Source organism: Heliangelus exortis, chromosome 3, assembly GCF_036169615.1.
Source record: "Heliangelus exortis chromosome 3, bHelExo1.hap1, whole genome shotgun sequence".
In the NCBI taxonomy this organism is placed as follows: Eukaryota; Metazoa; Chordata; class Aves; order Apodiformes; family Trochilidae; genus Heliangelus; species Heliangelus exortis.
The window spans coordinates 93,299,644-93,324,152 of NC_092424.1; the positions used below are offsets into that span (position 1 = coordinate 93,299,644).

General features: G+C 33.9%; 1 protein-coding gene across 1 annotated transcript in view; it reads left to right on the plus strand.

Moving 5' to 3' along the window:
- CSMD1 (CUB and Sushi multiple domains 1) overlaps window positions 1-21,139 on the plus strand; it is a 956,173-nt gene extending 935,034 nt beyond the window's left edge. The window contains exons 62-70 of the mRNA XM_071741767.1: window positions 1,404-1,477; window positions 4,449-4,560; window positions 5,662-5,841; window positions 7,482-7,526; window positions 11,690-11,851; window positions 13,821-13,933; window positions 14,701-14,788; window positions 16,976-17,108; window positions 17,468-21,139. Of these exons, the coding sequence (XP_071597868.1) occupies window positions 1,404-1,477; window positions 4,449-4,560; window positions 5,662-5,841; window positions 7,482-7,526; window positions 11,690-11,851; window positions 13,821-13,933; window positions 14,701-14,788; window positions 16,976-17,108; window positions 17,468-17,627 (1,067 nt within the window). The 3' untranslated portion in view covers window positions 17,628-21,139. The remainder of the gene's footprint in view (window positions 1-1,403; window positions 1,478-4,448; window positions 4,561-5,661; window positions 5,842-7,481; window positions 7,527-11,689; window positions 11,852-13,820; window positions 13,934-14,700; window positions 14,789-16,975; window positions 17,109-17,467) is intronic.
- The last annotated feature ends 3,370 nt before the right edge of the window (window positions 21,140-24,509 follow it).

The following is a 24,509-nucleotide window of genomic DNA, read 5'->3' on the forward strand; positions in this document are numbered from 1 at the left end:
AAAGGGTTAATTTGAGCCTGATGTTTTAAAATTCTGATGAACTGACAAGTATCATCACTTCCTCATTGGCTGATGACCAACTGGTAGGATTTTATCATGTTATATAATTGGACTAAGAGAAATGCTGAACACCTATAACTCCCACTGACATCAGAATTTGATCCAACCTGAGGTGTCTCACTGGAGAAAATTATTTTGGTGCTACAACAAAAATCCTCTTTGATATTTCTAAGCAAAGACATTCAGATATAGACTGTAGCCCATTTATATATGCTGTGGCTGAGACACTGGCTATGTGGAAGAGCTGAAGTGGTTACTGTGGGAAAAAGCAGTAACCATGATTATTGACATCAGCCTCTATTGGTAAATTAATATATTAACATTCAGTATTTGATATGAATTAGAAACTCCTTCCATCCATAAACTGCATGAAATGGTCAATCCGTCTTTCATCTGTGTTCTGTAACAGGGGAGAAAAGGTTTACAAAAGCTAAATTTCAGGTTTATTGTGAAGATTTTGAGTGAAAATGTTATGACATTTCTATTTATATTTCGTATAGGACAGTATAGAAGTGCATGGGAAACACTGCTTCACAGACATAAGCTTTCTTTTTACACCATACTTCTGTTATTCTAAAAGGAAAATATGGAAACATCTAAAATATTTACAGATTCCATTGTTAAGCAATTTGAAAGTTAAGATCAGTGAACTGTACTGTCTACCTGGTTGATGTGACTGTGCAACCCCAAAAGAAATAAACCCTCAGAATGTGGACATTGCTGAATCAGAAATAATTTCTGGCTTCTTTAAAATGCACTCATGAAACTGATCATCAGATAACTATACTTTGTTGGCGTGCTCTCTTTTTTGGGGGGTGAACTGTTTTCTTATTGTTCATCAACAACTGAGATAGCAATCCATTTGAATCTTGTTTTCCTGGTGACAGAAAAAGTTCTATCACAAAAATAAGTATTTTGCTTGCTGTAAGAAAGCAGGTTGGTTTGAGAATTTTTGGGGTTTTAGAGCTTTTTTTAGGAATGTAACTTAATCATTAAGCTGTTCGTTGTGAAAGAACAGAAAACAAAGATTTCCCTAAATGTTCTATCTGCATTGTAGTAAGTAGGATATGCTCTGTATTCAGAAAGGTTTAACAGGATAAGTTTAGCAAAAAATTAATGTCATCCTAATGCTGAAGTCTACACAGCCAAAATACCTGCAAAAAATACTTTTAAATAATGGCAATGGAAGCACAAATGTAATATATGGGAATACACACATTCCATTAAAAAATCTATTATTGGTATGACTAGACATTGATGAAATGACTTAATCTTTGCAACCATTTTTGGAGTATTCTTTCCATATCATAATAACCTCTGCTATGTTTCACATTTTACACTAGATCCAACTCACAATACATGTACAGACCCTGGTACTCCACATTTTGGGATACAAAACAGCTCCAGAGGTTATGAGGTAATACCTTCTTTTATTTATTAGCTTTAAAAAATGAGAATGCATTTAATAATTACAAAAATGCTACAATATCTGTAGGCTTAGATGTCTGGTGTACACCTTAGGAAATTTCCACTTCTTTTAAGTAAAAACTCATGTTTTATTTCAAGCTTTTTTTTTTTTCAACCAACAGCTTAAACAAAGAACTCCTAACCTGGTAATATATCATGTATTCAGTCTTTTAGGAGACTTCAGTAGGCAGGACTATTTATAAATTGATTACCTAATATGATATGACATGATGTAATTACTGTGCTTTATGATCATAATTATTTCATACATTGATGAATAGTCAGTAAATACCTAACAACCAAAGACTTATCTGATCTAAAGGCCATGTAGTCCTTGACAAAAAAGTCAGTGAGTGGCTCTACTTAAATTAGCAATTCATGTTACATTTTATTCAGTCAGAGAAGATCAAATTATTTTATGTATTGGATCCAGGTTCTCTGTGATAAATGTTCTTTCTATAATTTCCAAATTCCTCACAGGTTATTAGTTTACCAAGTGACAGTCAGAAAAGTGGCTGAGGAAATAAAAGTAGATGCAACAATGACCAATCCAGTCATTATATAGATTGATTAACCTCATGTGGATAGATTCTTGGATAGATTCTTCAGGTATAAGTATTAGCAATTGGAATCTAAAATAGTCTCTGTTTGGGTTTCCTGGTTATTTCTTAGCCTAGGGCAATGTGCCACATGGTATTATGATCAAGCTGTTTCCCAAAAATCCCCTTCTGCAATTTCTGCTGGTTACTGATACCCTCCTCCTTCTGTAACTGTGCTGTCCATCATCACTGTGGCTGTCAGCTCTGCTGACAGTTCTGCTCCTGCCTGGCTCGCAGATGCCACAGCACCTGTCCCCAAGCCATATCTTATGGTCTTAACCCTAAGGTGGTTCTTGTAATAGATGCAGTTGCCTGTTTTTTGTCTTATCTTGACGCTAGGCTTGTTCCCATCTTTACTTCATTAAAAAACTCTAATCTTTGCACCTGATTTAATCAGGGGATTGGTTTTTTTCTCTCCCTCTTTTACCTACCTCACAAGCTGTCTTTAATGCCAGAATTGTAGTGGCCGATTTACTGTTCTAATAACAATGTCTGTTGAACATGAAGGCTAATTTTTCTCTTCTGATTCACCTCTAGAGGCAATAGTAGATCTTAATATATTCTGGGTTTAGTCTTTGTCAAGTATATGCTTTCACTATTTTGTACAACAAGCTGTAGTTTTATCTCCAATTACTGATGAAGTAGGTTTTTAATTTTTTTTTTTTTTTTTTTTTTTTTTGTAAAAAAACCAGTCTTGCCTCAATACAAAAAGGTGTGATAACAGTCAGCAAACCTTTGAAGGGTTTTCCCCTGTCTATCAGCATCTTACCTCATCTTGCCCCATTTTGTGCCTCTTATGCTTCACTGTGCTGTGATTGTTCCAAATGCCTCCAATGTCTTTCATCCAAGTACTACACAGAGAGTGCACTGCTTTTATTTTTACTTTTACCTGTAAAATGAGAAAGAAATATAATACTGTAACTTCCTTGAACCTAGACATAGTTTTTTTTTTCTTGGTCTTTTAGATCAGCTCATAATTGCTTACTGTAACTAGAACTGGCAATTTCACAAGAAGCAAGATGACTTAGAGTCAAGACGAGCCACAATCTGTTCTACTCTCTGCTATGGACATGCTGTGTGTCTTTGGCAAGATAGGGAGGAGTTAAAAATAGTTATAAAGAGATAAATCGACAAAAACATATCTGTAATTTGATCTTTAAAATATCAGTGAATTTCCAAAGCTTCTTCAGCAAGAACTGATGTTGAATTTGCTGAACATGTATCATGATAATTTGTATTAATGTAACTGAGCATGTAATTAACAGCCATTTCTGAAGATACCTGCCCATTTTTAATGTCCATAGAAATCATTCTATGACCTTTGCAGCATAGAACTCTCTGCATTTATATATCTGCAAGGCAGCTTATTGTATTGTATTGTAGTAGTATTTTCTATTATAGTATTAGTAGCATTATGTATTGTAGTAGCATTACTACTTCTTTGCAATTTACTTGCATTTCTCTATGTGACATGTTACTTTATTAATATCATGTAATTTCATTTTTTTTTTCCATTGAATCTGATCACATTTGTTATCATGATGTTTTATGCAAAATAAACGCAACGCTTTACTGGTCAGTCCTGCATCTTAAATATCTTGACCTGCAGTTGTATTCTGCTTCTGTCAGTGCCATCAATGAGTCCATTTTACTGGAACTTCCACCATAATCTTTCTCTCATATATTATGAAAAGTCTTCATCATATGTGATTTTGTATCTAGTTTTCTCAGTGGAAGTCTCAGTTGCTTTATCTTTTAAGTTCTTATGACACTTGAGCACAGGAAGGCTCTCCATAGCATCACTGTGTTAGTGGAACTTCTGCAGTAAAACTTAGTAGTTTATAGTAACAAATGCAGTATAAGGAATTGTAGTTGAGAGTTTTGTCTAGTGAACTGACTTGTTGATGGAACAAATTTTCATAGTTTTTACTTTTTCCTTTTGTTTTCTTAAAAAACATTGTTAGTCAAGTCATACAATGACAAACCTTTAAAACAGACTTAAGGATCAAGTTCTTTTTAAATATATGCAGTGATGTACAAGAAAGAGAAACATCTCAGTCATTTAGTTTGCTTCTGTCACACAAACTAATATGCTGAAATAAGCCCAGCTTTGTCCTTATTTTTCCACTTACTGCTTTTAAATAAGGTTACAGAAGATCAATTGCTCAAACTTTTCAGAAAATTAAAAAAAAAAGTTTAAAAACTGTAAAAAGATGATCTCTTTATTTTTGAAAAAATATCTCATGTAGCTTATCACTGTTTTGATATCTGACTACATATGCTGGATACCTCTTTTATCTAATGTTTTGTTTTGATCCTTAGGTTGGGAGCACAGTCTTTTTTAGGTGCAGAAAAGGTTATCACATTCAGGGATCTACCACTCGTTCTTGTCTTGCTAACTTAACTTGGAGTGGCATACAGTCTGAATGCATTCGTAAGTCTGGTTTCTTATCTAGTGAGTTAGAATATTGTGCAATTTTAAAAGAGTTACAAACTTATGCATTTTGAAATTAATAATAAAAGATATGCTAGGGAAAGTATACTTTATTTAAAAACAGTATTTTTAAATGTTCTTGTTTCCTCTTCTAAGACCAAAGATGCATTTGGGATATTAGTTTGGAGTAAGATTATTCCGACTTTTTTTTCAATAAGTTCACAAGAATTCTGTCAGTTTTACATAAAAAAAAGTCTGTCCTCAGTAACCCACAACATTAGCTGCTTTAAATTAATCTAGGGATTTTGTTTATATTGAATTAACTGAGTACAGATTGTAGCCTGAAATATGCATGGAGCTATCTTTGTTGGCTAGTGTTTTGTGAACCATAAACTAGAACTCAGCTAAAGTCAGGTTTTTTGGGCTATGCAATGGGTGTGCAAATTTTTACTATATTTATAGCTCTGTATGTGTGGGAAGACATCAAATAACTGTTGTATTAAAATAATGATCTAAGATAAAAGTAATTTATTAGAATAGTCTTAGTTTCTGTCTTATACTATTTCAAATTATTTTTAGTTTTTTATGTATGAACATCATGGAGCACAGAGAAAGAAGCATAATGAGCAACCGTATTTGTTATAATCAATATACTGTGGCAAAGCCTTCCTCTAGAACCTGCATTGAAATGTATATTTAATTTAATTACCACAATAACTACTCTGTAATTTTCAAGGCTCTTTAAAACACTGAGTGGAAGCAATGCTTGAAGTTATACAATAGTTGACAGGACCAATCACTGCACCATGTGCAAGGGCATGTGCTTCCCTTTGTTTTAATTCATTTTCATTTGCTACCATGATCTAATTTTGGTGTATTGTTTAAAAATGTGATCGTATCATTTAAATCTTCCCACAGTAATAGAACTATACACTATATATGTTACTTTTCCAAGTAATAACTACTTGATGTTTCTAAAAGGTGTAAAAAGTTTACATAATTAAAGGGAATACATTTCCATGCATTTATTTCAAATTACATACTCTAATCCTATGGAAACTGTATGCCACCACTTTTTCTAACTCTAAAATCCCTTTGCAGCTCATGCTTGCAGGCAGCCAGAGACACCAGCACATGTAGATGTGAAAGCAATAGATCTGCCTACCTTAGGGTACACATTGGTGTACACCTGTCAGCCAGGATTTTTTCTTGCTGGTGGATCAGAGCATCGGACATGTAAACCAGATATGAAATGGACAGGAAAATCACCTATTTGTAAAAGTAAGTCATTACTCAAGTGGTATGGTGGGCCCTGGTTGGTTGGATTTAATTTTCCTTGGCATTTTTGTTTCATATGGTAGGACTAATTTTTTCCACTTTTCTATTTGAAGAATATAAAACAACAACTTTTACTTTATGAAAGAAACAGTTAAAAAATCAAAGAGACCATAGCATGTAGAACTCATGGAAGAAAACATGGTGATATATGTGTGTAAATGCACAGGCATACATACATAAACTTACCACTAACAACAGTAAACAAAACCTAAACAATATAAAGTATTATTTTTAATTTTATTTATGTCTCTGTTTAAAAGACTATTTCAGTGTTTAATGCATGATTTTTTATTTGGAACAATAAAAGTTATTTCACAGTTATTTGACTTTTAGATTCATTCAGATATGACTTTTGTCTAAGAAAATCTAAAATAAAAATGAAAAATAAAAAAGAACCATATTCCAGTTTTACTTATATCCATGTAAATTTCATGTAGTTTTTCTAAACTAACTGTAAGTATATAATTCCAAAAGCCAATTTCTTTTCACATGTGAATAAACATGGTTATAACTTCCCAATTCAGAAAAATAAAACTTATTTATATTTAGAAAATATACCAAAATAATCAGATGCCATGGGAAAGACATTTGCAATGTGTATTTTAATAGCAATGCATCAAAGAATGCTAAATACATTTGATGCTTTGATTTTTCAGTAATGTGTGTGTAGACTTCTTTTTTTCAACATTGTAAAGACATATGATCTACATGTAAAATTTTGTATTCTGCTTCCCTGAAGGGTGGCTTTTCATGGGTTCGAGAAAAAAGATCCTATATGTTTGTTTGGTTTGTTGGTTTTTTTTTCAAAATTATATATAGCATACAGAAAAGTTTTCTAAAAGCAAGAATTCTTTTTTTTTTTTTTCTTACAGTCTTTATGTAGCACTCTTTGAGTGTTCCACTCATTTTGTGCTGGCTTAGAGCTTGATTGATCTAATCAGTGAATCTCTGCTCCTAAAGGAAAAAAAAAAAAAAAAAAAAAAAGACAACCATGCAACATCAAATCTTCCTAGAGACATAAGCCTTTTAAAAGTGGATAATGATATTAGACCAGAACTTTATCTGGTGTCAGTGAACATAATTCTGCTGAGTGTACTAGAAATACATCAAATGACACCAGTTTTGATCCTTTCCCATGATACCTGATCATGACACCTTAATCCAGTTATCTGGCTTTTGCTGGTTTCTGTCATAACTGTATCAATCTTTATTTAAACTATTTTTACTATATTTAATAATATTGTTCAGAAAAAAGGTACAGTGTTTGTCCCCTCTATAAGGCTCTCCTTTATAGCACTGGGACTGATATAAATATGCTAGGCCTAAATATATGAAATACTTGGCTAGCCAGACAACTTTCTAAAGTAAAAATGTTGTTCACCTAAGTTATTTTCTGTGTTTTGTGTAAGCCTATAGGTTTGAACATGTAATGTATTCAAGAACAGTTATTACTTTTTTAAATGTGGCTCTGTTGGATAAGAGATGATTGCATCCATCAGGTATTGTCTTAACATTCTATTTTTAAAACGAAAACCCCACACAAATATGTTCATTAAAATGATAATTTGTCTTTTTACTTGTAGGTAAAGGAGTGAGAGAAGTTAATGAAACAATAACTAAAACTCCAGGTTTGTATACAAGAAGAGTTTTAGAGCTAAATAAATTAAATTGACTTACACCCCAGACTGTTATGGTTAATAAAAAACTATTTCCAGTATTTAAATTAGTATTTATTAGTGATTTCAAAGGAATATAAATGTTGAGGTCTTTAATAATAGGTGTTATGTAAATCCTATTTTATTAAATTCTTTACCCAAAATATTTTTTTTAATTTCTAAAGTAGCACTTTTGTGAATTGCAGAAAAACCCCTGTGAAGCCAATAGGATAAAGCATATATACACAAAACCTGGAACTGATGTCAGTTTATATCAGAGAGATTGCTATAATGGAGAGCCTTATAATGAAAATAGACTATAATGGAAGGGATTCAGTTAACTCAAAATTCTGCCCTTTACTTTCCTAGGGTTGTAAGAATCCACAAAAAAACAAACAAAAAAACAAACCAAAACAAAAAGCCCCAAACCTGTTCTGGATATTCTGACAGCTTTTATTTCATGGAAACTCTCAAGTTACTCTTAACATAGGGTTTCCTAAACTTTGTGGACCACTAGCAGTAGGGAAACTGTCCTGCTGCTTTTCTGTGCCTTCAAACGTGTGCAGTTAACCTTTTCCTCCCACCAGTGAAAAAATAGACAAATACATCAGAGAAATCCTTGATGTCAGTCTGTTTGTGTTCAATCATTTTTAGAATAAAATGGCTGATTTTTGTGGTTTTTTTTTTACTGGCTTATTTAACAATGAACAGAATTTCCAGCAAATAAATGAGCTTACAAGTCTATATTCTGTATTTTAACAAGCTGCAGGGAAAATAAGATTAATGGTTCACACTCATGGCAGTTCACAGGAGGACTCTAAAGTCAATGGGATAAAAAGGAATTTCTGCTAATAATTAACCTTCCTGTTGAGTTTAGTAGTGAGAGTGTCAGATGAAACGATAAGTGAGTTTTATCAAATACATTGGTTCTACAGACTCACAATAAAACAGGATATAATGTGCATTCATTGTAATTAATACTGAGTATTTATTTATTGGATGATTCACCTCACCAAACACATTAGGTGTGCATTGATCTGCTACCACACAGGTTTTAAAATTTCAATGACAAATAAAATATAGACTAAGTCTCCAAAGATATTGACTATGCAGAGCATCATTAACAATTCACACCACATCATGTCCCTTATAACTAGTTCTGGTAAGTAAGTAGTATGTGAAAGACATTAAAAAAATAATAAATGTTATGATTGAAAATATTATAAGCTGTTTTTAAGAACCAGGTCTTCACTATTATTATCTTTTAAAATTGCAGATTCTTTTTAGTGTAGAACACTATGTATTTTGTAGCATTTTCTTTACCTATTTTAAATGGGTAAACTAGAGTTTTATTCCTAAACTAGAGTTTTTGTTATAGAATAGGTTCATGTTTTGATTTCCCACCTCTGAATGCAAATTATGAAATTATGTTTATTATTTTATATTGTTTCTATTCTGTTGCCAGAGTTCATGTTTTCATAAGCAGTAATAACTGTAATTTTTACAGTACTATAATTTGTAATAGATTATAAATTGCAACTAAATAATTCTCACAATACCCTTATGAAGGTTAACAACTACAATAAGTTGTTTTGTTCCCATGGTTCTCACTGCTTTCGATGGTCTTTTCAAAAATATTTAGGAGGCTGTTTTAATGAGTAGCCATGGTTATCTCCATTTGTCACATTCTGTGAGGACTCTGCAGTTTTTGCAGTATAATAAGACAGTTTATTTTTCTCATTCTGCATTTGTCCACAGTGGGTCAGAAAGGCAAGGACTTGGCAGAATTGGGTCAGAGCCACTCTGATTCCTCAGCAGCATCCATGCAACTGCAGCACTTACATTTTAACCTTTTACGAAAACATGACCGGGGAAGCAGAAATATATGTTGCTATTTTCATTCAGTACTGATTCTGTCCATTTGCATCAAGTGCAAATTCTTTAACTACAGAGTCAATAGTACCATTTTGCAATGATTAACAGCTATTAGGAACAGTTAGAGAGGTTAGAGAATCTAGATACTGAAGATTTTGAAAGTGACAAAAGTATGGTCCCTGCTCCTTTATAAAAACCTTCAGTAGTACCTGTCAGGATCATAACAGTATTACTAGACAATTACCTTTATGAAAATAACACAGTTTTAATTAAAATCAAAGATAAAGAAAAAGAATTTTAATATATTTTGTTTAAATGCCAGATTTCAAATTTACTATATGTGACTATTATGGCAAAGAAATTAGAAAAAATGCAGGAAAAAGTCTAAGAGACCCTTTACAGAATTCATATATTTGCAGAAATTATTTGCAGATTCTGAGATACCAATTGAAATTTAATGCTTCACATTTTTAGTATTAAGTTGAGGGTCCCTTGTCTAAAGCCTCAGTCCTGCACTGGAAATGGAGCACTTAAGATTGTCTCAAGCTGTTGTACTTAATGCCATATAGTGTGTTTCTAGTCACTTGGAATTCAGTGGTAGTACAGAATACATACTAATGATGTTTTCAACTCAAGCCTCATGAATATAACTGAACTTGAACATTTACTTGTGACTTTCACACAATTTGAGGGCAAAAGGCATTGAAGAAGTTTCTGTCCTTCCTCTTTATGAATGCATGCAAGGAAGTGATTAAGATAACTAATTAGTCAACAGCTAATCAGTCATCAGATTTTCAGAGGTACTATCTGCCAGTATTTACTGTTGGAAACATATGGTATTGTTGAATGGGATTTCTGTGATTCATTTGTGCCATCATCTATTGGGTGGAGGAAGAAATATCCATTATTCAAAATGGATACACAGGATACTCACACAGAGTAGTATCTGACACTCCTTTAGTACAGACATCTGCCTTTGGAAGTGCTCAAAGTTTGATAAAATGCAAAAAATAATAATTTATTTTAAGAGCTTCAGTAGAAGAGTGCAAAACCCTTCTGGTATCATTCTTTAGCTATGTAGCAAGTATCATTTGTAGCGATCATGAAAGCAAAGGTGAACTTTAGTGATTGCTGGGGCTTTCATTTTGTCAAGAGACCAAGTGATTGTTCAAACAAGTCTTTTCATGAAGGTTTATTTTCATTTTAAGAGCTTTGCTTCTCAAACTCTAATGATAAAAAATGTTTAGAACTAAGTGGAAAAATTTCTTTTTTCACTTGTCAGAAGCTGCCAGAAAACACTGGATGCTGGATGGCCAGAAAGCGGGTTGGTCTGTTTTGGCCAACTGAAATGCTCGTTTAACTTACCCATTGTGTTTCAAGGAAGTCTTTCTCAGATTTTGTAACAGCCAAATTTTTGGGAGAAATATATCAATGTGTAGAGCAGAAGTGAATGCTCAAGACATGTAGCATGCTGTAAATATATCTGACATAAAATGGACATCTCTTCTCCTAAGGATTTTTTCTCCTCTGAAGTTCTCTTCTATTTAATGTTAGCATTACAGATACTGTTAAATAAGAAAAACCTTTCCTATGCTGTTGGTGATTTAGCCAAATAGTTAAAACACAACATTTAATGATCTGAAATAACATCAAATAAATGATCCAAATACATATAATTCCTATAATTCATACACCATTTTGTATTTTTTTACTTCAGATTATTCAAACTGCAATTTCTGAGAAACCAACCCTTATTTTAAGCCAAAAAAGTTCCTTGGTCTGGCAGCATTACTGCTCACATGTGCAGTAATATTGTATGGACATGTACTAAACTGTCTCTGGAAATCTGTGAATTCCATTGATATTCAATTGAAAATTGAACACAGAAGTGTTTCCTCCCAGGAATCTGGCTTGAGAATATTTTCCTTTTTTTTTTTTTTTTAATCATTCCTTAAGTCTACAAGGCTACATTATTTTTTGTAATCTTTGGTATATTCACTGAAGCACACAATCTATGAAATGTGAAGTGATTTAAGAACATGTATTGGAATGGATGGGTGTAGTATATTATAGGCAATTGTGTGGAAAGGTGATTGGATATATTGTCTTTACTGTTATAAAATTTTTAATATAATGCCTATATAGAACAGTGGACTGAGGCTATATCAGAAAAAAAAAATAAGCTTAAATATGGGTAGAAAGATTACTATTTCATTGTGGTTTATTAATTTCTTTTTTTCTTTTTTTGACCATTTTTTTAGTTCCCTCTGATGTGTTTTTTATAAATTCACTGTGGAAAGGGTTTTATGAATATTTAGGAAAAAGGCAGCCTGCTACTCTGACTGTTGATTGGTTCAATACTTCAAGCAGCAAAGTGAATGCCACATTCATTGAGGCATCCAATATACAACTCAAACTATCAGGTAGGTTCAGAATTTGGTGAAAAAAACCCTGTCCTTTTAATTTTTTTATCTGTTCAGTTTTGTTGCATATACTACCAACCATAAGTTGAAACAAAACCTTTTATGTTTTCACTAAAAATCTTTTTGCACTTTGCAAAAGGAAAGGTCCTATTGTAATTGTCTACACAGATTTCGGTCAGTTTATATGGAGTCATCTATCTATTTTTTCCCTTACATTCGAGAAAATATCATGGTAAGATAGTACCAATGTGTTGAATACATAGTAATACTAAAGCTATTAATTGTGGTATTTAGGCATTTTAATGAAATTTAGGTATTTCAGTGGTATGTACTCATTTTAAGAACTATACCATTGGTAAGCTGCACTGTTCAAAAGTGGATATCTGCTTTAAAACGTTATGGTCTTGATAATGGAACAACATAAAATTGGCACACTTAGAATCTTAAAATAGAATCGTGGAATGTTTTGTGTTGAAAGGGACCTTAAGGATCATCTAGCTCAAACACCCCTGCATGGGCAGGGACACCTCCCACCAGACCAGGTTGCTCAGGGCCCTATCCAACCTGGCCTTGAACACTTCCAGGAAGGGGGCAGCCACAGTTTCCTTGGAAAACCTGTTCCAGTGTCTCACCATCCTCACAGGAAATAATTTCTTCCTAATGTCTAACCTAAATCTCCCCTTTTCAAGTTTTAAAACATTTTCCCTGGTCATCTCACTACACCCCCATGTAAAAAGCCCTCCCCATCTTTCTTGTAGGCCCCCTTCAGGTATTGGAAGGTGGCTCACCTTGGAGCCTCTTCTCCAGGCTGAACAACCCCAATTTCCTTAGCCTGTCTTCAATGCTCCAGCCCTCTGAGCATTTTAGTGGCTCTCCTCTGGATACATTCCAGGAGCTCTGTGTCCTTCTTATGTTGAGGACTCCAAAACTGGACAGAATACTCCAGGTGGGGTCTCACAGGAGCAGAGTGGAGGGGGAGAATCACCTTGCTTGACTGGCTATGCTTCTTTTGTTGCAGCCCAGGACCCAGTAGGGTGCACAATGATGGCTCATGTTAAGCTTCATCCCCAAGTCCTTCTCCTGAGGGCTGCCCTCAATCCTTTCTCCCCCCAACCTGTATTCGTGCATGAGATTGCCTCGACCCAGGTGCAGAACTTTGCACTTGGCCTCGAACTTCATGCAGTTTGTACAAGAACACTTCTTGAGCCTGTCATGGTCCCTCTGGATGGCATCCCTTCCCTCAAGCACATTGAATTCACTACACAGTCTGGTGTCATCAGCAAACTTGCTGAGGGTGCATTCGATTCCACTGTCCATGTCACCAATAAAGATGTGAAACAGCACTGGTCCGAGTACCGACTCTTGAGGAACACCACTCATCACACATCTGCATTTCAAAACTGAGCATCCAACTCTTTGGATGCAAGCATCTCAGGCAGTTCCTTATCCAATGAGTGGTCCATTTAGTTATATTACTAAGTAAATTATGCATATCTTTTTATCAACACCATGGAGTCCTTTCTGCAAATCTTACTGAGAAGATTTGATTTGGTCACTGACCACAGTTACATTTGAAAAGATTGTTAGCAGCTATCAGTATGTTTAAGGTTAAGAGTTCAGAAAGAATTTCAGTAGTTGGCTGCCAAACAGCAAATTTAATTACACTGAACTGTTGATAGCAGTATACTGTTGTGTATACTGTTGTGATGCCTATGAAATAGAACAATACTAGAACCATTTTTAAGTCCTGTTATCAAATACAGTAGGGGCAAAAGATCAATAGAATTAGATACTTTTATTACAGCATTTTAAATCTTATTTTTCCCAGGTTAAACAATTCTTTTACTGGAGAATGTTTTCTACAGAATATTTCTGTTCTACATCAATATGCTTAGCTTTAACAAGATATTTGAAGAAACTCATTGAAAAACCATTTAAAAGGCGTGTGTTACTTCCTTCATGTTAATAGGTGTTTACAAGAAAGAAGAAGCCCATTTGCTCTTGAAAGTTTTTCAAATTAAAGGGCCCAGTGACATTTTTGCAAGCAAGTTTGAAAATGACAACTGGGCACTCGATGGTTATGTAAGTAACCAGACTGCTAATGATAAAGCTGCTAGAGTTTAAGTTTTGAAATTATTTGTGATTTTCTATATATCTCTATTCAACTTTTTCTATTATAAATATGAACTACGGCACTGTAGATGCCAATGCAGAGATCACATAAGTTTTCTTTTAAGAAATATGTACACAAACTTCTATCTACAGAGTCCAATTGCAATTTCTAGTTTGCTAAGGTAAAGGTGGAGTGAATCACTGTATTTTGTAATGGTATAGAGTAAAAGTTTTTATTATATAAAGTAAAATATGTATAGAGTAAAAATAAACTTTAGAAATATTTTCCTTCTTTTGGTTTGGTAAATAGTTCACTATAATAAAATGATACTGAATTTTAAAGAAAAAGAGTGTTATTTTACTCCTTGCATTTCTCCTTTACACTTCATGAGACTTTTTGTGAAAAGTATTTTAAAATGTCAATTGAGTTGACTTCTGAATCCTTATAGTTACTCAGTTATGTTTATGACAGTTGAGGAATTTTAAAATCCAGAAATATACATGAAATATTTTAAAGCCATTCCAGGCATTATTTTGCAATTTTGCTTAATACTTAAGCAAACTTAAGTTGCAAACTTAAAATCATAAGTATTATATAAAGAGAGAGAGTTCGCTAATATTTTAAAGGTGAAAAGTGAAAATCTAGGCTCTATATACTCTAAGTAAGAAAAAACAAATGCCTAAGCTTTCTTATTTATTGGTTTCAGAAATCTCTTTCCTATTTCAATATATTCTAGGTATCATCAGGGCTTGAAAGAGGTGTTTTTACCTATCAAGGTGATATACATGGAAAAGACTTTGGAAAATTTATGCTCCAAAGACAAGGTAAATGCATAGAGTTTTAATATGTATAATCTCTTTGGGTCTTGCAAGAATGAATTCAGAATTCAAAATTAGCTGCAGTAGACATGTTGGTTTCATGCCATGGAATGACATAAAAAATGTAATGAAATGTGCATATTTGAAATATGCAATTCAAATCCCAACTTTACTCTGCTTAACATGCTACTGTCTCATTTTTCTAGTCTAGCAACCTAATAAGATGATTACAGGGTGCTCTCTCCTTTTTTCTTCTGATTTTCTTAAACACACCATAGAAGCAGAGCATTAAGAGTTGTTCAAACATCTGAATTCCTTAGCAGCCTTTGCTAGTCAAAAATATTGAGAGCATAGTTTTGTTGGGGAGGTTTGTTGTGTGTGTTAGTGTGGTTTTTTTCTTCTATATATAAAATACCTACTAAAAGTGGTTTAACTGTGAAATTAATAAGTCATGGGGGTAAATGAAGGAGAAGCAGATTGACAATTCAACAGTTGCAGCATTCTCCAGTGGATGTATTCCATGGTGGAGAAAAACATTTTCTGTATCATCATTTAGAATTGCAATGATAGCTCAGCTTGTATATTCCCAAGGCTAGTACGGAGCATTCAAGTTACATATCCATCCCTAGGCTGAGGGCGTCTTGTCCTCAGCTTTGATACCTCATCAATGCACCTTGCTACAAATGCAGATACTGTCTCTGCTACAAGATTTCTTTGTGTGAATGGTAAATAGGCCCTGATTTTCTATAGGTTGCTTGTTCTCTACTGAAGAACCTACAGTGAAAAGGAAACAGTAAATTTACTGACAACAAAAAGTCATAATATTGGTCCATAACCTCTTATATTCAAGCATAACTTGGTTTGTTTTTAAAATCTATTTTGTTCATTAATATTCTGCTGAGGTAATGATCTCACGTCCTCCAGACTTTACATATTTCTATTCCTTCAGGAAGTTAAATTATTTGCTGCCTTTTCACTAAGCCAGAAGTATGCATGAACTATGAGTGCCCTCGTCCATGCATAATGTAATATAAAATTCTTCACCTGCAAGCATACTTCAAAGAACAGCATTTACTGAGAAATACTTGGTTAAGTGTGAAAGACCAATGTATTTGATGAAGAATTCCTTAACACACAATGCAAGAGAAAGACAAGGCTCAGTGGATATGCCCAGTCTTGCAACTCAGCGACCTGAAAACAGGAAGAATTCTTGTTTCTAAGTACTGTTTATTCTCTTTCAGAAGCAGTTCTGTTTGCATGTAGCCTTAGAGAGTAACCCAAAAGTCAAAGAGATTTCTGTTATCAGTTTGCCAAAAGAATTAGAACTGTACCTGAACCTGCTTAAGGAGGCTGAAGTTGGGACGCCAAATTATTTAACCTCTTTTGCCAGGCAGTCATTTCTGGGGGCTTTTTGTTTGTTTTGTTAGGTTTTAATAGCTGTCACATGTTTTTTTACTATAGAATTATTTTTCATCCTTCACAATTTGAATTGTATTGTTAGCCACCTATTTAAGCAATTTAACAATATCTCTTTCCTGATGGAAAAAAGGTTCTGCAACAAGCCTTATAGACCAGGTTATCTGTTTGTCCTCATCAGGAAGCCAGTGAGGCCAATGTCTTTGTATTCTCTGCACCTCAGTTTTATGCCAGTGCAAACATAGCTGCCACATGCCCTAAAACACACTTGTGTGTCACAGATAAACAGGGGTTGTAGAGCAGCCAGGAAATCCACACAGGTCTGCAGACTTGGGATTGCTATTGAGCTGACCAGAACCATTGTGGCTCATTGCAGTTACCTCAATTCTCTCCTACTTTTCCAAATCTGATGTGGTCACACATAGCTTCTTATTTCTCATCTGATTAAGGCTGCAAGCAGTATTTTTGCAACATTAGCAAAAAAATTTTTTTTTTTGATAGAAGGTAAATGGCTTGACTTTATTAAATAGTAACTTGTTTGAGGTGTAATTCATAATGGTTTCACTTTCTGAACGTTGCTTTCAAATAATTTTGACAGTTACTTATACTTCATTAAGTGGTGTGAACGGGAGCAATACTGTGATACTGAAGACTATTTATGTCATGTTTTTAAATAGGATACTTTTATCAAAATACAGTTTTCTTTCATTCTAGAAAAAAGAACCGTGAGCTAGAAAACATGGGAATTTTATTTCTGCTCTTTTTGTTTTGTTTCAGGTCCTTTAAGTGCAGACACAGATCTTTCTAATCATTACTATGGTACAAACAGCAGTTCTGTTGCAGCTGCCATCCTCGTACCATTCTTTGCTCTAATATTATCAGGGTTTGCATTTTACCTCTACAAGCACAGGTATTGTAAATGTTGTTTATTCAACTACTCAATATGCTTGTTATTTTAATTTTGATAGATAAGTGTAACTAAAGAACACAATATTGAAGCTTTCAAGAATGTCTTTTCTCTAGAAAGGCAAATATTTGTAAGTATTTCCACAAAGGTGTGCAAGCCAGGGCAGTGCTTAATGATGAACAGTTAAAAAAATAAGGAATTTTGTTAAGGAGCAAAGATTGTTAACTTTCTTTGTTCATAGCCTAAATCAGATTGAAATCTCAAATCAAATGTTTTATTTTTTCATTTTAAAGTTTTATTAAATTGAATGAATGCTGCTTCTTCAACATGTTTATGATAGTTTCCTGTCTTTTTTTTCCCAGAACAAGACCAAAAGTACAGTACAATGGGTATGCTGGACATGAAAACAGTAATGGACAGGCTTCATTTGAAAATCCCATGTATGACACAAACTTAAAACCCACAGAGGCAAAGGCTGTGAGGTTTGATACGACTCTAAACACAGTTTGTACAGTAGTATAGCCTTCAGTGCCCAATATGACTGATTCATAGCCATACCTCTGATGGACAAGCAGTGATTCCTTTGGTGCCATATACCAGTTTCCCTTCTTCTCTCGGCTTTGCTGCTGTAATCTTTAACATCTTCTGTCAGCCCACATGCAGCTAAATTTTCTGGTAAAAAATGTCTCAGTCTTCTGGGGATCAGATAAGGAATATTTTTTCATCTGAGAGTTGGATCAAAATGCCTGGCCGCATCTGCTTCAAATCAAGGCACACTTTAAGGAAGACTGCCGAGTCACGCCAGTTTGTCATATTTAATGCCTCAGACTTTCATATTTGTATGTGGCTGGATGCCTTTCAATGAATTCCTCTGGGCACTTGGATAAATCCTTTGAGTACTGTGACAAATGATACCACCACAGATTAACCCCTGGAATATTCTGAAGAAATAAAGCTCTCTTGAAGGAGAAGACAACCTTCCTTGAGGCTGCATACACCTGCTTTACCATTGAAATCTTGCTAAAAATAAAGAAACTTACAGTGTTTCTCATACATAGGGCAGTTTGCCAATTTCCCAATCAGCCGTTATATTGCAAAATGTTAATGCACAATTTTTTTGCACTAGAGTGTTATGGATGACTGAGTAAGATACTGGTAAAAATATACAGGGTTTCTACACACTGGCCATTGTATATAGACATTCACTCACTTTTTGTCAAGCAAAACATTCCACAATAAATTTACTTGGAATAGTAAATTATGAGCCCCATGCTTAGCACCAGGTAAAATCCTGTGCGATAGAGGACAATATTTCTTTTGTCAATTTTTGACTGAATTTCTTTGTAAACATGACTACAAGTCACTGGAGATTTTCAACCAGAACAAGAGCCCATTTCCAAGAATATTTCATTGCCAGTATTGTTTTTGTCTGAACTCAGTCATCAATCACCATTGTCAGTATCATACTTTTAACAGCAGGGGGGTTAGCAGCTATTGCTGCTTTCCATGTAAAAATGTGAATAGTAATTTATTTTAGATAGCTCATAAAGCTTGTGAGCCTGTGCTCATAATACAGTCTTCCCTTTTGCATTTTTTCCATTTTTTCCTGTAATATGACATCATTTTCTGATGTTACACAGAACTAAAACACTTTACAGTAGCATATGTAAATCCAGAGCAAATTGTCTATAACAAGGTATCATCCAGTTTCTATTTTGGACAAAGAGAAATATTCAATTGTCTTTGCTTTCTCTTTCTTTTCAAATTTTTTTAAACACGCTGCTTACAGCTTTTGTACTTACACAGTTTGACACAGAAAGTTTGACATTTGTAAATAAGAATGGTTGAGTAAATCATTAACATTTGCTTAGAATTACAGGTTTAATTCAATGAAAACAAACAAACAAAATGCCATTGGGCAGATTAATTAAATTGAGTTTTAAAATTGAGAAACTACAGGAAATAATGAAGCAAAATCTGATTTTAGTCACAAACGCTGAGTTCAGAAGGCAGGGAAGTTGCTTTTCTTTACTTTAAAATTCATGATTGTTTTTTGTTGTTGGTTTTTCTTTATCTTTCTGAATTTCAGACTGTCTTAATGTCCAGTTGCTATCAAAAACTGTAGAAAAATGTTTCTGAACTCCATTTGTATGTAGGTCTGGTTGTTATACACAAACCAAAAAGGTAATGTAAGCCCAATAATAGTTTTTTCAACTAATGTTGCAGTATGCAAAGAAAATTTCAAAGGTAACCCCTGGTCAGCTTAACAACTCTACATCTGTTAGATGAAAAATGCCAGCAATATAATACAGTATCATAGGGCCTCCAGCTGTTATAATCTTCATATGAGCAAGATACTCTGAAGAAAATTTAATAAATAATCCTTTCCAGTCAGTTCCTTGTTCATTTTGTTAGTAGTTTTTTGGTTTCTTTTTTGTTTGTTTCTGAGTTTTTTGTGCAGTAAGGTTCATTTATCTGTCACATCTGAAAGCCCTTCACATTTCCTGAGAAAGAACAAAATCATCAGATCAAAGTTGTTGTCTGGATCCTCCCTCACATAGAGGAAGTTGATCTGCAAATGAGGAGCTTCCGTAGGAACAGTGGGCCAGGAAGGGAAGCTGTTTTGTGCTTAAAGTTTTTGACAGGTGTTCAAAATTGACATTACTTCTTACTTCTCCGGAAGTCTTTCTGTACTGGCAATGACAGAAAAAAAAAAAAAAAACAAACCCAAACCAAACAAAGAAATAAAAAAAGAAAAAGAAAAAAAAAAAAAAAAAAAAAAAGGAGTGTTGGATACAAGTGAAAGATTCTAGCTAAGTAGCTGCAGTGGCTGTTTTGTGTATTCATCAGTGAGCTTTGACCACTGAGCAATGTGTTGGAGGAAAGGTTCCTGAAAAAACTTTAGTTAAACTATTTGATCCTTTGTGTTAAAGAGCCCTGTGAATCCTTCATCTAGTGGTTCATTTTGGGTTATGTAAGGAGTGTTTGTCCCAAGTGAGTGTTCTTTGATCAGGAACACTCAAAACTGGGGCACACCCCGATTGTCCTAAGATGTTTGTTTGGAGGATTGGTTAAATAGGAGCTTCAGACTGGAACCCAAGTAAAGGGAAGCTCTCGTAGTTTTGTCAGTCTACATCCTTCAGATGCCTCTCCTTCTCTGCTATGTCTTCTGCTCAAGTTGGATCTCTTTCTCCTGAATTTATTTTACAGAGGGCTGTGTATGCATGCACATATATATGGTGCTCATCAGAACATGACTCTTAAAATGTTGTGCAGTGGCCAGGTAATGGCAACCAGGAAATCTGCTTTCTGAGATATATGCAGAAGACTTTTCCCCCAGTGTTGACCAGATCATTATGACAGGCTAATAATACATGCTATTTTTTTTTATTTAAAAAAAAAACAAAACAAAAAACAACAGGTTATGTGCTTCAAAGCTGTTAAAACTGCTGCTTGTATCACACATCTTGCCTTTCTTCAGGCTAGCTGCAATAATTTTTTTTCTTGTGTAAAATATTTTGTAAAGAAAACAAAAGCTGTTATTAAGAAAAAAGAAAAAAAAAAAAAAAAAAAAAAAAAAGGTGGGAGGGTGGGGGGAAGGCTGTTGAAAAACACTGGCATTATGACCAAGTCAATCTAATTTTCATTCCCAGTATTTCATTCTGCCATTTCACTACATGCTGCTGTGACATGAAGTAGGTGCAAAAGAACTTTTTGTACAGAGATATATTTTTTATGAAGAATTTGTAAAATTATTAAATATGATGTACTTTTTTGATTAATGTAGGTAAATTGTTAAAAATAAATGTTTTTACAATACAAAAAAAAAATTGTAATTTTCCCAGTAGTGTAAAATTTACCATCTTTAGCTGATTTTCAGTTCTCAACCTATTACACATGTATTAATAGTAAAGTGGCCTGTTAAAAATAAACAGTATTCTCTTCGGCAAAAAAATAAATGCTAGAAAAGATTGTAATATAGCCTGTGCAACCTTGAAAGCAAAATCAGAGTTCTAATTAAATATTTAATTTTAGATTTTCAGCTTTTGTGTGACGTATTCTTATCAGCTTTTTTTCTTCTATTTACTTCTATGCTTTAAATCTCAGAGACTGATTTTTCATTACATTAAATCATTAAATTATTCAGTAGAATCCTACTCTTATAATTTTAAATTTGTAAGCATTGGAAAAATAATTTTCCAATGGTCAGATTTTCATGTTCTGTCTGGTGAGATGGGATCTACCTACTGTTAATTATAATTCAGATTTTATAATGGGACTTAGGTTCCTAGATAATTTGGTTTTATAAAAAGTAACCTATGCATTCTTCCACAGGCCCACATCCTGCCTATGGTAGTGATGCATCACTTGGAACTGGAGGTGTTGCCAGTTCTATCTGGGAGCTACTTCTGTAGTCACTTAGAAGTACATACTTATACTGAAATGAAAATGTTTACATGCATAAAGATAGCCACATATACTGGTGTTTTCAGGATCAAGACCTGAAATTCTAAATGATTTTTTTGAATGAAATTATTTTACTCTGTATTCCTGTAAAAGATTTCTTTATTTAATTTACTTTATAACAGCTTAAGAAAAAATGAGTCAAGCTTCAAGAATATTCTACTTATTATTCCATTGAGAATCAGAGGTAGTAGATGATTGTGATGCATTTTTAGAAAATAAGATATATGGATGTCTTTGTTTCCTTTGTCATCTTCACAATCTATCCTGGGTAATGTGATATCTTCTGGACAGTTGCTAAAAGTTCTCATCTCTCAGAATAATATGACTTTCCTGTTGACACTAAGCTACAACCTATAATCACTGATACTATCAGTGCAGATATTGAGGCATTATCAGACAGCGAGTCGTGATTTTTACCTCTTCTCACAAACAATTGTCTCACATACACTATACAAGTTAACTATTGTTCTTTTCACTATTCTGAGATTGCAATCCCAGCTTTTGAAAATTATTTCTCCTTATTGAAAAAAGTGACATAGTGTATTTAATTTTGGATTTTAGACAAACTATTTATAGAAAATAAATATTTTCTGTGTGTTGAGGACGCACTTATGCAAGAACCACAGCTGAACCTGTAAAGAGAAAATATATTTGTTTTTCAACTGGCGTCTTCTAGCTCTGTAGCAGCAGCAGGGTCATAAGCAGTATCAAAAGAAAGCATACCTATTGGTATGATTTATTCAAAATGGAAAATGCTTTTTTAAAATAAGCTTTTGATGTCAAACACTACATTAAATACACTGTTCCTGCTATAGAACAATTACTAACTCGAAACTACAGGAGCATCAATGCATGTGGCTTAATGCTTGAGAGAAATCAGAAGGCGGAAGAGGAAGAGGTCTTCTGCAGAATACTGCCTGTAAACATGTAGAATAAATTACTTTTAAGCATATATATGTAATGCACACACACGAAAAAAGAAACACTTTAGAGTTCCATCCTGGAGGCCTTTTTTAAAATTTGAGTGTCAACAGTAAAGCTGGATTAGAGTTGCAAGATCTTGTTAATGACAGTCTTCTAAGACAAAATGCTTTTCACAAAGATTGTAGTCTCACCATGGCAAATCAAAAAAACAAAAACAAAAAATAAAACCAACAACAACAACAAAAAATGCCACAAAAAAAGCCAAGCAAACAAACAATGGCTGACCTATGCCTAGTGACCAGTTAGCAGGACTTGATTGTATATGATACCAGGAAGTAGAAAATCCTGTTTAACAGTTTCATTTGCTTTTATGAAATTCTATTTCTTTTAAATTACAGACATATATAGTAAATATATAGAAATGTGAACATGCTTGGAGCCTAATGCACAAGGAAACTTGGGCTTAGTTTTGCAGTGTTTAACTTTGTGGGTGTGTTTGTTGCTTAGTAGAAGCTTCAGCATCAAGTTTTGTGCCTGCAGCCCATGAAGAAATGATGTGACAGGTAAGAATTTGCATGTGAGATCTGCAGCAGCGAGGCAGCTGTGTGGAGCCAGCTACACTCCTCAGTAAGAAATACTAAGGTAAGAGGAATGTTTAAGCTTCTCACTTTTGGCCTAAAGATCATACATGTTTCCACTCAGATTCGTAACAGAAATCACTCAAAGTTGTGCAGAATAGCAGTTTCAGTTTTATTGTTGGGGTTTTTTGTTTGGTTGGTTGTTTTGGGGGGGGGTGTTTGTTTTTTGCAGGTTTTGTTTTTGTTTTCTGATTTGTTTGTTTGTTTTGATTTTTTTTGTCAGGAAAGCCAAACCACAATGCTTAGTTTTCTCTCCCTTTCCCTCTTACACCAATAGTGTACTAATGGTAGATCAGGGTTCAGGTATCTTCTCCAGCCTAAGGAGAAACACCAGGTTGTTAATCATAAACAATAACGCTACAAGCACTCAGCTGTTGAAAGCAGTTGCTAGAAAATGATCACTACCTGTTTCTCCTTGCAGTGCAGCATTTAACCTATTAAAACCTGCAAGAATTCTTTTTTGGGTCATGCCTTGCAGAAAAAACATGTAGGGATATTTTAAAATTCTTTTAACTATGCTGTAGGTAATTTGCCACAAAGAAGAAACTTATGTTCCTGGTAGTCTTGGGAGGAAAAAAGAGCAGTACTTTAATTGGGTTGAAGATCAAGCAGCAGATGGAGGAGGGTTTTCAGGCAATTCAAATGTCAAATAGAAACTGAAGACCTCTTTGTATTTTGGTGTACCAAAAGACTGTGAAATATGTCAAAGAAGACAAGTAAAATTTGCTCAAGGGTTAAAGATTAAAAAAAAAAACAAACAAAAATAACTAAAAAAACAAAAGAAGAAACAAGTAACCCAAACAAAGAAACCAAACAGAATCAAATCGCTATAAGAATATTTAATAATTAATATTTATAATAAATGTAAAAATTCTTAAGGACTCCTTAAATCAACAGTTCAGACTGTTGATTGGCTTAGCAATGAAATGGTTTTGTAAATAACAGAAGTAAATTCTAAGTAATTAAAGACTGAGGGGATGTAAGTATCAGATGAAAAGATGGACATTTGATTGGGCAAAGATAGGACAATAAAAATATGATTATAGGCCTCTAGAGATTTGTTAAAGGAAACTAAAAATAGCAGGAAAACAGATCCATAGCTGGTGGCCCTTGGAATTATAAGGGTATTTTTTTAAGAGCGTGAGGAATGAAAGAGATTTGACTAAGGAAATTCTCATTAAGTGCAGGGAATGGAGACAGTGTTAGCAAAATAGAGTAACACAAGTATTTGATATTAATTAGAATTTTTCACCTTGGATTTTGCAATTGGTGAGAGTTAGTTTTAGATATTGCTTAACTTAGCACTAGTCCAGGTATTTGTAAATGGGAAGGATTTAGGAAAAAAATCATAGACAAGTATTTTTTAAAATCAGAA